This window comes from Amblyomma maculatum, chromosome 10 (genome assembly GCF_055883805.1).
Source record: "Amblyomma maculatum isolate TAMU_Amacu chromosome 10, ASM5588380v1, whole genome shotgun sequence".
Classification (NCBI taxonomy): Eukaryota; Metazoa; Arthropoda; class Arachnida; order Ixodida; family Ixodidae; genus Amblyomma; species Amblyomma maculatum.
In genome coordinates, this window is record NC_139353.1 from 5,671,949 (window position 1) to 5,684,236 (window position 12,288).

Consider the following 12,288-nt stretch of genomic DNA (forward strand, 5'->3'; position numbering starts at 1 on the left):
GGCTGAAGTGAAGGGAAGCCTCAGGACATAGGCAGGTAAAATGTGGCCATCAAGCACACACTGCTGCAAGTATGACATTTATTGTCATGATCTTCCTAGCTCGCTTCCATTGCAGCAGCTTAGCCATTTCACTGGCAAGTGTTTGTTGTCCTGCTGCGCTGGTTTAGTCAGTAGTATCGCGTGCACATTGTGAGGCAGTTATGCCAAAAGCGAGAGAGAATATCTGGGCTTAATGTTTTATTGCATTTTCACCAAGTTGAGCGGGTTCAGAGACCACCACAAAACCTTCTCCTTGGACACTGTATATAATATCACTGGCCGCTGGGGTAGTTCAAGTGCCCTGCGAAGGTAACTGATGGTGTTCACTCTTGGAAATTAAACTGCTATTTCCTTCATACAGCTGTATGCTATCTGTGCACCATTATGCTGACGTGGCCATGTAAGCACACTGGCAGATGGGCATCGCTGCTTCAGCAACTGGAGTTATACAGTGGAAGACAACTCGTGGTGGGGCATGGGAAATAGACAATTGCACAGTTACTTATCAGACAGTCTCCCACGGAGGTTCCTTTCATTTTTTCCCTCACCCCAGTGTCACTCTGCCAGCTGTGGGGGGCTAGGCAGACAGCCTCTCATGGAGGTTCTTCTTGTTTTTTCCCTCACCCCGGTGTCACTCTGCCAGCTGCAAGTTTCAATATTGGTTTTGTGTGCTTTTTTACTATTATTTCGCCTCTCTGGGTATTGTGAGCAGAGTGCACTGTGAGAGTAACTGTTGATTCACAGTGCCAGTTGCATGGTTGCCACCCTGAATGTGCACAGGTGGCAATGGCACACATTACATTTGTGTGGCTGCAGCATAATATGCTCATAATCAGTAACACGAGCATGACTCATCTCCTGGAATGTTGAGCACATCATTAACGTTACTAACTGTTCTTTATGACTGTTGCGTTTTGTTCCTTAGCGCTGACCATGCATATTCACAGCATCTCATTTGCGTTTTTCAGTTAACTGGCTGTGCAGTTTGATTCTGCTCTTCTTTTTTCACATTAGCATGGGTCAAAAAAGCTAGAAATAGCATGGTGCATTTTATTTGAACAAGGCTTATTTGCTTTAGTATCCAGTAGCATTGCTTCACTTCGGTACTTATTTTCAACTGGTTGTTATGTAGCACCTAAAGAAAAGCTGAATGATGCCACTTTATGCGGGAGAAAGTAAAGGGCATTTGTTTACTCTTGACCTCCAAGCTGCTTTGGCAGTTTAGGCAGGCATTCATTCAAGTTATAGTAGCACTGGGTATTTAGGAGGGTACACTGCGGACTGTAATTTGCAGCTTCGATTCAGTGTGCTAAGTGGCATGAATGGATTTGGGTCCGTATTCCGAGCTTGCGTCGTTATCGAAAGTGTCACTATCTCCTTGAACCTGATTGGTGGATGGAAAAGTGGGAGAGACATTTGGTGCTTCCACCACTCAGACGTCGGGAAGGCACTTTCAATAACAACACACTCTGAAAACATACTGTGGTGTTAGCCAAAGCCAGTATGAGCAACAACTAGATCTGAGAGATGGTAGCTAATTTCAGGGAGCTGTTTGACCCACATTGCTTGCTATTCTCAGATAGGGTTACTGCTGCGTCAAGGCTTAGGGATAATGTGAAGCATTCTGCAAAACAGCATGAAAGTATTACACATAGATTTTGCAGAAGTGTATGAAAAGGCTCAGGATGTGCTACGCATTATGCTTTGCCTGATTTCAAAAGAAAAAAAAAAGCTTATGTATAGGGCAGAGCTGATTCACAAAGCTTTTTGTCTTTTGTAAGCAACTCCTTTCTGTCTTGTCCAGAGGTGGGGCAGAAGCAGACAGTGAAACAGTGCAGTGGTATTTTGAGCTGTTGCGATACCGCTGAAGGTCGTACAGAAGGCTACACATCACGCACCTGGAAGGTAAACTGTCTTTGTGAAACAAAGTGCAAATGGATATCCATACATGGCCTCTGTAGAATCCACACAGCAGTTGTCTGTAGCTATTTTTCTAATATGGGTAAACTACACTTACTGTATTGCCTTAACTGGATGAGTATGGATGTCTTTAGTAGCTCATTGGTATATTGGGCCACCACTCGAATCGACGTCTTTAATAAGTAAAGAGGTTGTCATGGGAATAATCATCTGTGGGCTTTGGCTTTACTCTCAGAATCATAGCTGCATTCAATATTTTGTCAGCTCATGCACTGCACCTATTTACACGCATGTTGAGCAGCCTACTTCGGGAGCAAAATGAACGTGTGGTGTGAAGTTTTTTGCACAAATTTAAATATGTTGTACCCCTTACTGAAATTATCTGCCTGAAACCTAAATAAAGGCGCGCGCCTCTTGGCTGTCGAAGGCTGTCTTTTCTGCCCCTCCTCGTGTGGAATTTTTGTCTGGTCTGCGTATTGTATTTACCGGCTGCTTTGCCATCGAGTTTTGTTGCTTGCTGCTGCTGTGGGTTAGTTTCTGTGTGCTGTCGTTGCGATGAAGATCAGGGGGTGGCAAAGGATGGGGTGCCGTAGAAGCGTGTTACATTCCTATCTGACGCCCCTCCCTGGCTGTGATGTGTACCTGCCACCAACACAGCAACAGCTCGCTGCTGGAGGAGGTCGGGGGCGGGGCGACGCCAATGAGAGCCAGAGGCCACACCAAGTCGGCCTCGGTGTCGTGCACTGGCCGTTCCTCTGACCTGGTGCCTCTCTGCCCCTCCGACCCGCTCAGGCCACCAAGGTATACCACACACCACACGGTCGGTACACTGCTGTCTGGCCCGGCCCCCCTCCATTCGTCACCCTGTTGTGCCCCCAGTGATGTTCCCTTTCTTGTACAACACATGGTAACACTCCAGCAGGGCATAATTGATGCCTGTAGTGTATGAGTCTAGCGTCTGATGGGTGCTTTCTAAACAAGCTTCAGGGGAGTTCTTGTGTGGTAGGGCACCAGAGTTTAGCACCCTGAGTAATGTGTTTGTATGTCTGAAAAGGTTCAAGTAAATGGTAATAGTAATAATAGTGTGGTGAGGCAGAAGGTAGGCTTGTGTAGCATATTTTTAAGGTGCTGAAGATGAGGACAAAGGTCTTTGCTCAACAAATTACGTGTTACTTACTGCCCTGTAGCGAGGTGACTGGGATCAATAAGAGAGGGAGTGGAGTGGATGCATTTAGGCTGATGTTGTTATTGATGGCTGGCCAGTTGCATTGGGTTGCTGCACCATCAAGGTTCCTGTTGAGCAACCTTGAGGGGCCTAGAGAGATTTACATTATAGGTAAATGAGACGTCGTCATGACTTGCAAAACTGCATGGCTTCAGAGGTTGCGACTGGACTGTTGCCATGTGTGAGAGCCACTGGTTGGGACTTGTCTTGTACTCTTCCTATCATCCATGACTGTTACCGAACACAAGGATCATGACTGCAAGGGAACCATGTTCATTGTTGTCACACTCTGGGTGTTTTGCATGTGGCTGTTTGCATGCTGCTTCCAGCTTGCTGCCTGTACTTTCTCAGCTGCTTGGTGTCTGTCATATTAACAGTTTCCACCTACATTTGTCTGCACGAACCCACGTTTATGGTGTTCCAACATTGCAACGTAACCAGCTCACATTGTTGCAGGTTCATTTCTCCTGCCTCATTGTTGTTCCCAAGGGGACCATCGGTAACTTCAGCGTGTGCGTGAATGGAGTAGGAATCATGGGGTATAGTGGGAAGCTCTTGAAAAGTGTATGTAGCTGAGCTGGATTAGTCCTCCCCGCTTCTTTCTTTCTTTCCTTTTTTTTTTTTTTTTTATCAGAAAATGTGTGTCCAGGGTTGCAGCTGTTGCACATTTATGTGTTATACAAAGCCTCCTTGCAGTTGTGTCCATCCTGTCTGGCTTAATGTGCTGATGAGAATCGCCAATGCGAAAAGACTGTGTGGAGTGAGTTGTGAAGCTAGTTTTGTGCCCTTCAACGGCATTTCTGGTGAATCTGTGGTGCAAAAATTGGTGTGTTGAGATGGGTCAGTGACGCATCAAACTGTACCACATTGTAGGATGGTGCTTCTTGAGTGCTGTGCCGCACCACGCCCATTTTCCCTCTTACGCTGGTGGCAGCAGTGGTGGTAGTGGTGTCTGCCAGTGCGGGGGCGATCCTTTTTTTTTATATTTTTTCCTTTGTGCTTTGTGCTCTCTTACATTGGCATTGTGCTGTTCCTGTTTGCGATCTGCCGGTTTTTCTTTCTTTTTCTTCTTCCTCTTTACTTTCTTTTTTTGTTTGTTTTAGAGAGACAAAGGAGGTTAGACAAAAAGCCAGGTCCGGTTCATTGTTGTCCCATTGGAAGATACGCTTGCCAGTCAATAAGCCCAGGTAACAGGCCTCTCTCTGTCTGTGCCGCCTCTCTGTGTTGATTGTCCCCCTCCGCTGTGTTTGGGAGAGAGAGAGGAGGATGTTGTTCGGCTCACATGGCACACTAGACAACCGCCTGCAGCACCGCAATGGCCGCGGTGTAACCCGTGCACAGGCTTGCAGCTGGTGAGCATGTGCTTGGCACGCACTTGTCTGGGCTCGCCACTGGTCCCTCAGTTCTTGCAGATGCGTATCCCATTTTGCACTGTTTAAGATTTGTACTCTGTCTGGCGCAGATGTGAATCTTGACCTCATAACAGCTACAAGGTGACTTACTGCGTATATTGATCTGGCTTTGCATGAAATTTGCCAGTTTTTCTGGCTACCTTTGACTGACCTCCTGAAGTGAACATGTGAAAAGCATAAAAATTCGCACATTGTTTCTGAGCATGGACCTGCCATATTGATTTGGTTCCAACGCATGCCCGTTTTTCAAGTATGGGAAAAGAAGCTTGTTCCTGGCATAGTCCCGTTTACAAACTCAATCCTCATGCACATGTCATTTTTTGGCGAATTTTTCATTTCATTTCATTTATTAACCTTCAAGGCCCCTTTTGGGGTGTTACTTAAGGGGTATTACTTAATGTGCACCTTCTGGTAAAGAAGGTGCGAATTAAGTTGGAGTAAATACAGTACAACCTCGATAATTCGAACTCCGTTAATTCGAAATCCCGGATAATTCGAAGGTTTTCTGCAGCCCCGTATTTTCCAATGTAAATTTGGCCGGATAATTCGAACAGGCGGCCTGCGCCAGCCCGGTTAATCTGAAAATTTGGACTGCTATGCGGCAATGCCTGATCCATGTTTCGCCGCAAACCCGGCGAAACGACGGCCCTGCGGAGCCGCGAGGCAAAGCCACATAGTAATGGTGATGATTTATAGGCGAAGCGCCCCAGCCGGAGCACTCTCTGCACAAAAATCGGTCCACAGTGCGCCTCGCGCACCGCCGAAACGCGCCTGCAGAGGAGAAGACGTGCTTCACTGCAACACGGCGGGCATACCAGTTTTTATCACGTGACCTCGCCCCCACTCCATCCCTTGGTGTGCTTCGCCCACTCTTCCCCCGTGCCTCCGACGCTGCAAGTACGCCACCACCACCGCCGCGCCGGTCTCGCCTGCGCCATTTCTTTGTGTTGTGCGCTGTGGTTAGGGGTCGGCTACTGTACCGTTTTTTTGGGCGGGACTGTGCAGAAGTGCTAGCTTTGTGACCGTAGCAGTGCAGAAATGCCAAAGTACAAGACTTTAACGCTGCAGCAGAAGTTCTGCTTGATCCAGAAAGCAGGCAAGAGCGCTTGTCCTATTTGTCGTCGACAACTGCCCGGCACATGGCGACATCCCACATCTCCAGGCCATCAGGATGGTATTTTTACCTCCGAACACCACTTCGACCTCACAGCCGATGGACCAAGGCGTCATTCACCACACTAGGAAGATTTATCGGTACCACCTGCTCAAGCGCATGCTCCTTTGCTACGACAATGGCAAGGAGTACTCCATCAACCTCCTCGGAGCCATATGCCTCATGGTGTACGCTTGGAAACAAGTGGAGCCCACATTGATCAGGTGGTGTTTTGAACACGCTGGTTTTTCCAGTGAAAGCACTGTTGATGCCGATGCAGACCACCCATGTACTACTACTCTTGACGAAGAAGGAGCAGAGTATTGCGACCGCATCAATGCGCTCTGCGCAGAGGATAAGTCCAACGCAAGCGGCTTCGCCGAGTATATCAACATTGAGAGTGAAGAGCAGACTGGCTACTCTGACTTGGAGAGTGAAATCACTGCTGGTACGAACATGCGCGATGACAGCGACGATAGCGACGACTACACCGACGAGCCTCCCCGAGCACCTGCTCTTGGTGAAGTTATCGGATCGCTGAACGTTATCCGCAGTTTTGTTGAGTGCCGCGGTGGAAGCTCAGAGATGTTTCGTCTATTTGACCAACTCGAGAGCATGACCTTAGGAGCCGCAAACTACCGGACGCGGCAAACCAGCATCTCTGATTACTTTCAGTAGTAATTCAAAATATCCCGAATAAAGGTAACACGTTCCTGCAACGAATTTTTTTGCCTCAGTCTTATTTCTTGGTGTGTTCGGTTAATTCGAAAACCCGCTTAATTCGAAGATTTCTCGCGGTCCCGATGACTTCGAATTAACGAGGTTGTACTGTACAGTAATCTTTCCTTAGTTATAGGAAGTGTAGCTGCATTGCCTTTACAGGAAAAATAAAAGGGGCCATGGTACTCACGATTTCAAGGTACCACTGAGGTCATGATGCTGCACTCGATGCAGGATCAAGCGTGTCATGAAAACTTGCGCATGTTACCGCTTGTCCATAGCTAATTGTGAATAATGGAAAGTGGACCGAGGCACTGGCGGTGGGACCAGTTCGCAGCCCAGGCACATGTGCTGCTTGCCCTTCCCAATTTACTTGGTACTAACCACCCTTTGCCTTAACACCGTTGCACATATTGTGTGGAGGTGTATCTGTGTGTGTTGTATCCTCACAGAGTGCTACGCAGCGAGGACGAGGATGCTTGCTCCCCTAACTCGCCAGCATGTGTTGAATCGCTGTCTCGGACGGTTACTGTACCTTGCATGCCAGCAGCAAGGCTAGGCTCTTCAAGCGGAAAGCTGTGTTGCCAAAATGAACGCTGTGCAAGTTTTGTTGCAGCCATTGTCAGTGTTTCGGTGCCCTCCTTTGCAGTTTGGATTGTGTGTGACAATCCTATCATAGGTGCAAACTCAGTGCTCATTGAAATTTTTGATGGCCATAAAGATGCGTCACTTGCATGTGGCTAATTTGGTTAGGGTTAGCTCAGTGGTTAGGGTTCTCTAATACTGAAGCAGGAGAACCAGGTCCGGTCCCGGCCGCAGCGGCGGCGTTTCTACGACGGTGAAACTTAGTGCGCTTTGGTGCTGTGCGATGTCAATGCGCTTAAACGTTTCTCTTCGGTGGTCAAAGTTAACTGAAGCCCTCCATTGCTGTGTCCCTCATAGCTGGAGTACTTTAGAATGTTGACGTTCTATCTTTAATTGAAAGCTTGTTCGGAGGAAGCTGTAGCACTATACTTTGTCGCAATCCACAGACAGTGATGTTGAGGCGACAGATGGCAATTGTGCACACTTCTTTTCTGGAGCATTCATTTTCCTCTGGCCAAGCTTCCACAGATCTGTGGCTATCGTTGTTAAGTTCTACTAGTGTTGCAGCACTCTTTGACCAATTTGCACAGTGCGCTAAGAAGCAAAAGTGAGTGAGACAAAGCAACACAAGAACAGTATCTGTTTGTTTTATAATCTGTCTGCCACACAGTCTGTTGTGATGTCATTCTGACTACCAAATAAAAATTAGTTCACAAACTGGTTAGTGCAGCTCAAAATTTTTATTGCGCAAGCAATACTACGACAGCCAAAGTGAGACCTCGGGTGGCCGCAGCTACGCCATGAAGAGGCATAGCTATGATCTCCTGATAAAAAAACTCCGGCCATGACAGAATTCACGTTGCCCTTATGCCGCAGGCAGGAGCTGCCAACTCTGGTCGCTCCTTTCATATGGGAGGGTGATATCAGAATAAGCCTGCCAAAACTGTTTGCATTCTCGTTACCCCTATGACTCAGGCACGTCCTTACAGCTTGGTTGAAGCGTGACTTTATATGTGGGCTGGTAACTTATGCTCTCGTGTCATACCCTTAAAGGATGAGCTTAAGTGTCCCCAATAATGTAGCACCTTGCACTGATAGGGCGTGATAGGGGAATAATGTAGCAGGCAAAAGAAGCTTCCACCGTTGCTTTTGCAATTCAATTAGGGTTAACCAGAAGTAAACCACAACTAATTTTTTTTCTTCTTTTTGTGTAGATTTTAGCTGGTTTTTATGGCTATGGCATTTAATGTCCTAAAGTGGCTGTGGCTTGTAAGGTTTACTGTAGGTGAGGGCATCAGGTAATTTCAACAACCTGATTAACGTTCACTGACATGGCACTGTATGGTCACCTTGTGTTTAGCCTCCACTGAAATGCACCCACCGCAGCAGGGATGGAACCAGGGTCGCATTCACCATAACTTCATTCACCTTCTGCTTTTGGCACTTCGTTAGAAATGCTGGAGTGCTTTTCTGGCCTGCAGATTTTAATCTTTAATGCTCCTTCTCGAACCACAGGAATGCAGTCATTACTTTTTTGCCGGGTTTGTAGACTTTGCACTTAGTTACAATTTCCCATGCGAATATCAGCTATTCGTTCTGTTAAGAGTGCCTATTTTTGTCAATAGACCTCTCCCTCGAGTAAACAATGTGACGTCACGGATTGCACGTGCGGCGACTGCAGCGCTGTTCGGTGCAGCGGCGATGGGCAAAATCCGTCGTTTTTCTCGGCTGCGGCCGTACTGAATGCTGTGGCGCGCGCTTGTGTCTCGATTATTTCTTACGCCGTGGTCTCGACCAAGGCCCATTCCTTGTCTCGACTAGCCTCCAATGCGTTCCTGTGTATTCCAAACCGATGGAGCTGCCTGAGTACGCGACGTTATTGCCTGAAATCGCTCACCGGCGGTATGTTGAAAAGTTAGTAGTTGACGGGGACCAATACCCCGACCCCTTCCTTTTGAAGGACTGGAAAAATGACCCCAAATTGTGGCCGAATGTTCGTTTTGGTGACATATGCATGTATCTCGCTCAGACGCCCGGCCCTAGCGTACGCCACGGATAGCTTGAAGTGCTATCGCTCGTTGAATGCTTACGTTCTTGCAGCGGAAGGGCACGTGCGCCAAGTTTTCATTGCCGACGCTGTCTTAAAGTGCCGCTTTTTAAAAGCTAAAGTGGCGCCGTCGCAGAGGACCACCGGCAAGCTATATGAAGCCTGGACGCTTTTGCACAAGGACTGAATCGTACAGGCAGCTCACTGCACATGCATGGCCGGATAAGCTGTGTTCGGTGTGACGTCGAGCAATAGCGTTTTAACAGGTTACTTTGATAGGCAGGAATATGAATGGATGCGGCAGATTGGAAGTGCAGTACACGCAAATCGTCCCGCCAGAATATATCCTTCACGCGTGAAATCAGCCGGCGATACGCAGAGCATAGGATCTCATATTTTTTTATCGTGTTATAAGGTTTTCGACGTCGCTGTTTCTATCCCGGCCGCGGTTGCAGCGGCGGCAACTTATCGATGGGGCCAAAGTTGAAAGCGTGCTCTTGTGTCGTGCAGTGTCAGGTCTTAGGTGGCCAAAATGCTTCGGATCCGTGTTATGCGGCGTGCCTCACAACCCATGTGCCGCCTGAGCACTTCAGACCCCGCCTACCTAGCCTTTACGCTTGCAAGTCTAGCCTTTACACTTGTAAGTCGTACTATGCTACCAGTTTGCTAAAATTAAAATGTTTATTACCTTCTACCATCCCTGTGCACGCTGAACGTTTTCTAGAGGTTCTGGCACTTTAGTTGCTGCAATAGCTCGAATGGTAATCTACACGTTTCAAAGTGTGCGCGCTCTTGTAATGCTTGACATTTAACAGTAATAAACATTTATCTTTTAGTTTAGCCACGCATGTAGCTTACTTACTCTTCAAAGTGGAAATGCTCGTTTCATCTGGACTCATTCGGTCCACTATTTCACAGCTTTGCGAGTGGAACAACCAGTTCCTTGAAAGTGTACGTAACAATTTTTTTATTCCCTCTATCTACTTGATCTTTATTACCTTAGTTTTAGCTTAAACTCTCTGACAACATACCTTACTAGTTGCTACTTACCATTGAGATGAGCTGCATATATATGAGCTCAACAGAGGTTGAGTTGAGCACCCTTTTTGAGGAAACATGAAAAAATGTTAACGAAGAAGGTAAATAATGAGGTACGGCTTGCCTTCTCAAAGCCCCTACTTCTATGGGTACAAAACAACCTGCAGTCAAACAGTTTTATGTAAATCACCAGATAGTGTAATAAGTCCAGTGAATGATAAACTAGCTGAACTCTAGAACAAATCAGCATGGGCAAGTTCCGCAGATCCGGTCTGTGGGCTTCCATTTATCTCGGCGCAGTGCGTGCACACACACTTTCAGATTTTCGTCCCGTGGAAAACGAAAAAAGCGTATACCAGAGCCTTTCTTGGCGCGGTTGGTGCATCCCACTGCACAGCAGCTCGTAGGCATTACGATTCAGGGTCGAGGCAAAGGTCCCAATGCCCGCAATGAAGATTATGGTTGCTCGCGCAGCGAATCTCTATGCGAGCGCATGCATTCAGGCGACTGTTTTGCCCATCGGCGTCTGCGGCGCAAACCGGAAACGTCACCACCGTGACGTCACTCGCATCGCGTGACATACCCGAGGAGAGGTCTATTAATGACTAGTGCACAGAGGTTTTGCAGCTTTCCTTCGGTACTTGGAATCATTTCCTTACCAGCTTGGTTTGAAAACACCCCAAGTAGGGAAAATTTTCCAGAACTTTACACTCCTTGGTTGCTGTCATAGCCTTAGTAGCTTTGGGACATTAAACCGCATGAATCGTATCAGGTGAGATCAAATCCCACAGGTTGAGCTTATGAGACGAGTTCTTACTTTTCTATATAGCTTTGATTTAGGGGTGTTTGGAATACAGGTTGCTTGTTGAGTGCTAGCAGTGCATTGCCGCCATATTTTGCTTTTCGTGTAACGGCATAAAAGGCTATTTTCCTGCTCGCATCTATGGCGGAAGGTGTGTGTTTCTACACCTTTATTAATATGCATATGCAATGTTTCTCTGATTCACTTGAGTTTTCTGTTTTCCCCCACTGTGTAATTCTTTTTCTGGGCTTTCGGTTCCCCTTAGTATCCAGTGCTGTGCAAGGCCTTCTGATGCACTGCTTTTTCTGTTGCTGCATTTGTTTTTGTGCAGCATGGTGTTGTTTTGTGCAGTTATGTGTATGTATCCCTCCCACCACTGTTGTGTGTGCTTGTTGTCTTCCCTGATACCTGCCCTGTGCCATTGTCTTTTTTGTTCTTGCAAAACACATTTGGTTCTTCGCGTGCCAGTGTTGCGTTCTGCAAAACATGGCGCGGCATCACTTGTGCGCTGCTGTAATCGGCACTGAGATGTGTTCCACTGCCAGTACCATGTGCCTAGCTGTGCCTCGGTGTGTTGTGTGTGATGGTCTTAAACAGTATTGGCAGGCTCTATGGAGGGGTTTCAGCCAATACGTGGAGATGTTAGCAGTGCACCTTAACTCCACGCTGGAAGTAGACCTTGCATTCTTCATTAGTGCAAGTTGCAAAGGGGTGTGTAAATTTTTAGATGATTGAGTGTGAAGCTGCGTTGTGTAGAATGCGTGAAACCAGTCTGTGTTAATTTTCATGTGGCTTTTGCAAAACTTCTTTTCAACAAAATTCTCCTATTTCATGCAATGTGTAGTCCTCTGCATTGGCTTTCCACGCACGGTTGGTAGTGGGTGTCTTAAATGCTTGCATGCAGGGCTGTATTGTATGGGTGTTGGTGGCTGCATGCTTGTGAATTTGAGTGCATTGAACTTAGTTTGTTGTAGTGCATAGAAGTGAGTCTGTGGACCACTTTTAAGAGCATCAGAAGTGGCGTCTCCAGAGGGAAGGATGAAGGACGAGGAATCCAGTTCAGGAACAGGAATCTGGAATCTATGGCAATGCCATTGTGTTAGGTAGCCTGTCATTCCAAGTTCTGTTGTTTAACGAATGCACACGGTGGAAAGAAAAGGGATTGCAGATTGAATTCCGCAGGCAGCGAGCATTGAAGGGGAAAAAACAAACAAATAAAGGACTAATTAAGCATGGCTCCAGTTGACTGATAGTTACACAGAATTATTCTTCAGCTTATGTGCTGGATCTTTGCCCGTTTTAATGGCAAAGAGTAAGGAAATTTTATTGCGTGTGATCAGGGGTTTA

The 12,288-nt window shown here is 47.0% G+C and overlaps 1 protein-coding gene across 15 annotated transcripts in view; it reads left to right on the plus strand.

The window, feature by feature from the left end:
* LOC146175438 (MAP/microtubule affinity-regulating kinase 3-like) overlaps window positions 1-12,288 on the plus strand; it is a 143,721-nt gene that overhangs the window by 113,387 nt on the left and 18,046 nt on the right. For 11 of the 15 annotated variants that reach the window (XM_084581790.1, XM_084581804.1, XM_084581789.1 and 8 more), the window contains 2 exons: window positions 2,617-2,760; window positions 4,288-4,371. The exons of 1 other annotated variant lie outside the window; for it this stretch is intronic. In XM_084581790.1, the coding sequence (XP_084437916.1) occupies window positions 2,617-2,760; window positions 4,288-4,371 (228 nt within the window). The remainder of the gene's footprint in view (window positions 1-2,616; window positions 2,761-4,287; window positions 4,372-12,288) is intronic. 3 more of the 15 variants (XM_084581795.1, XM_084581803.1, XM_084581801.1) reach the window with 2 other exon arrangements.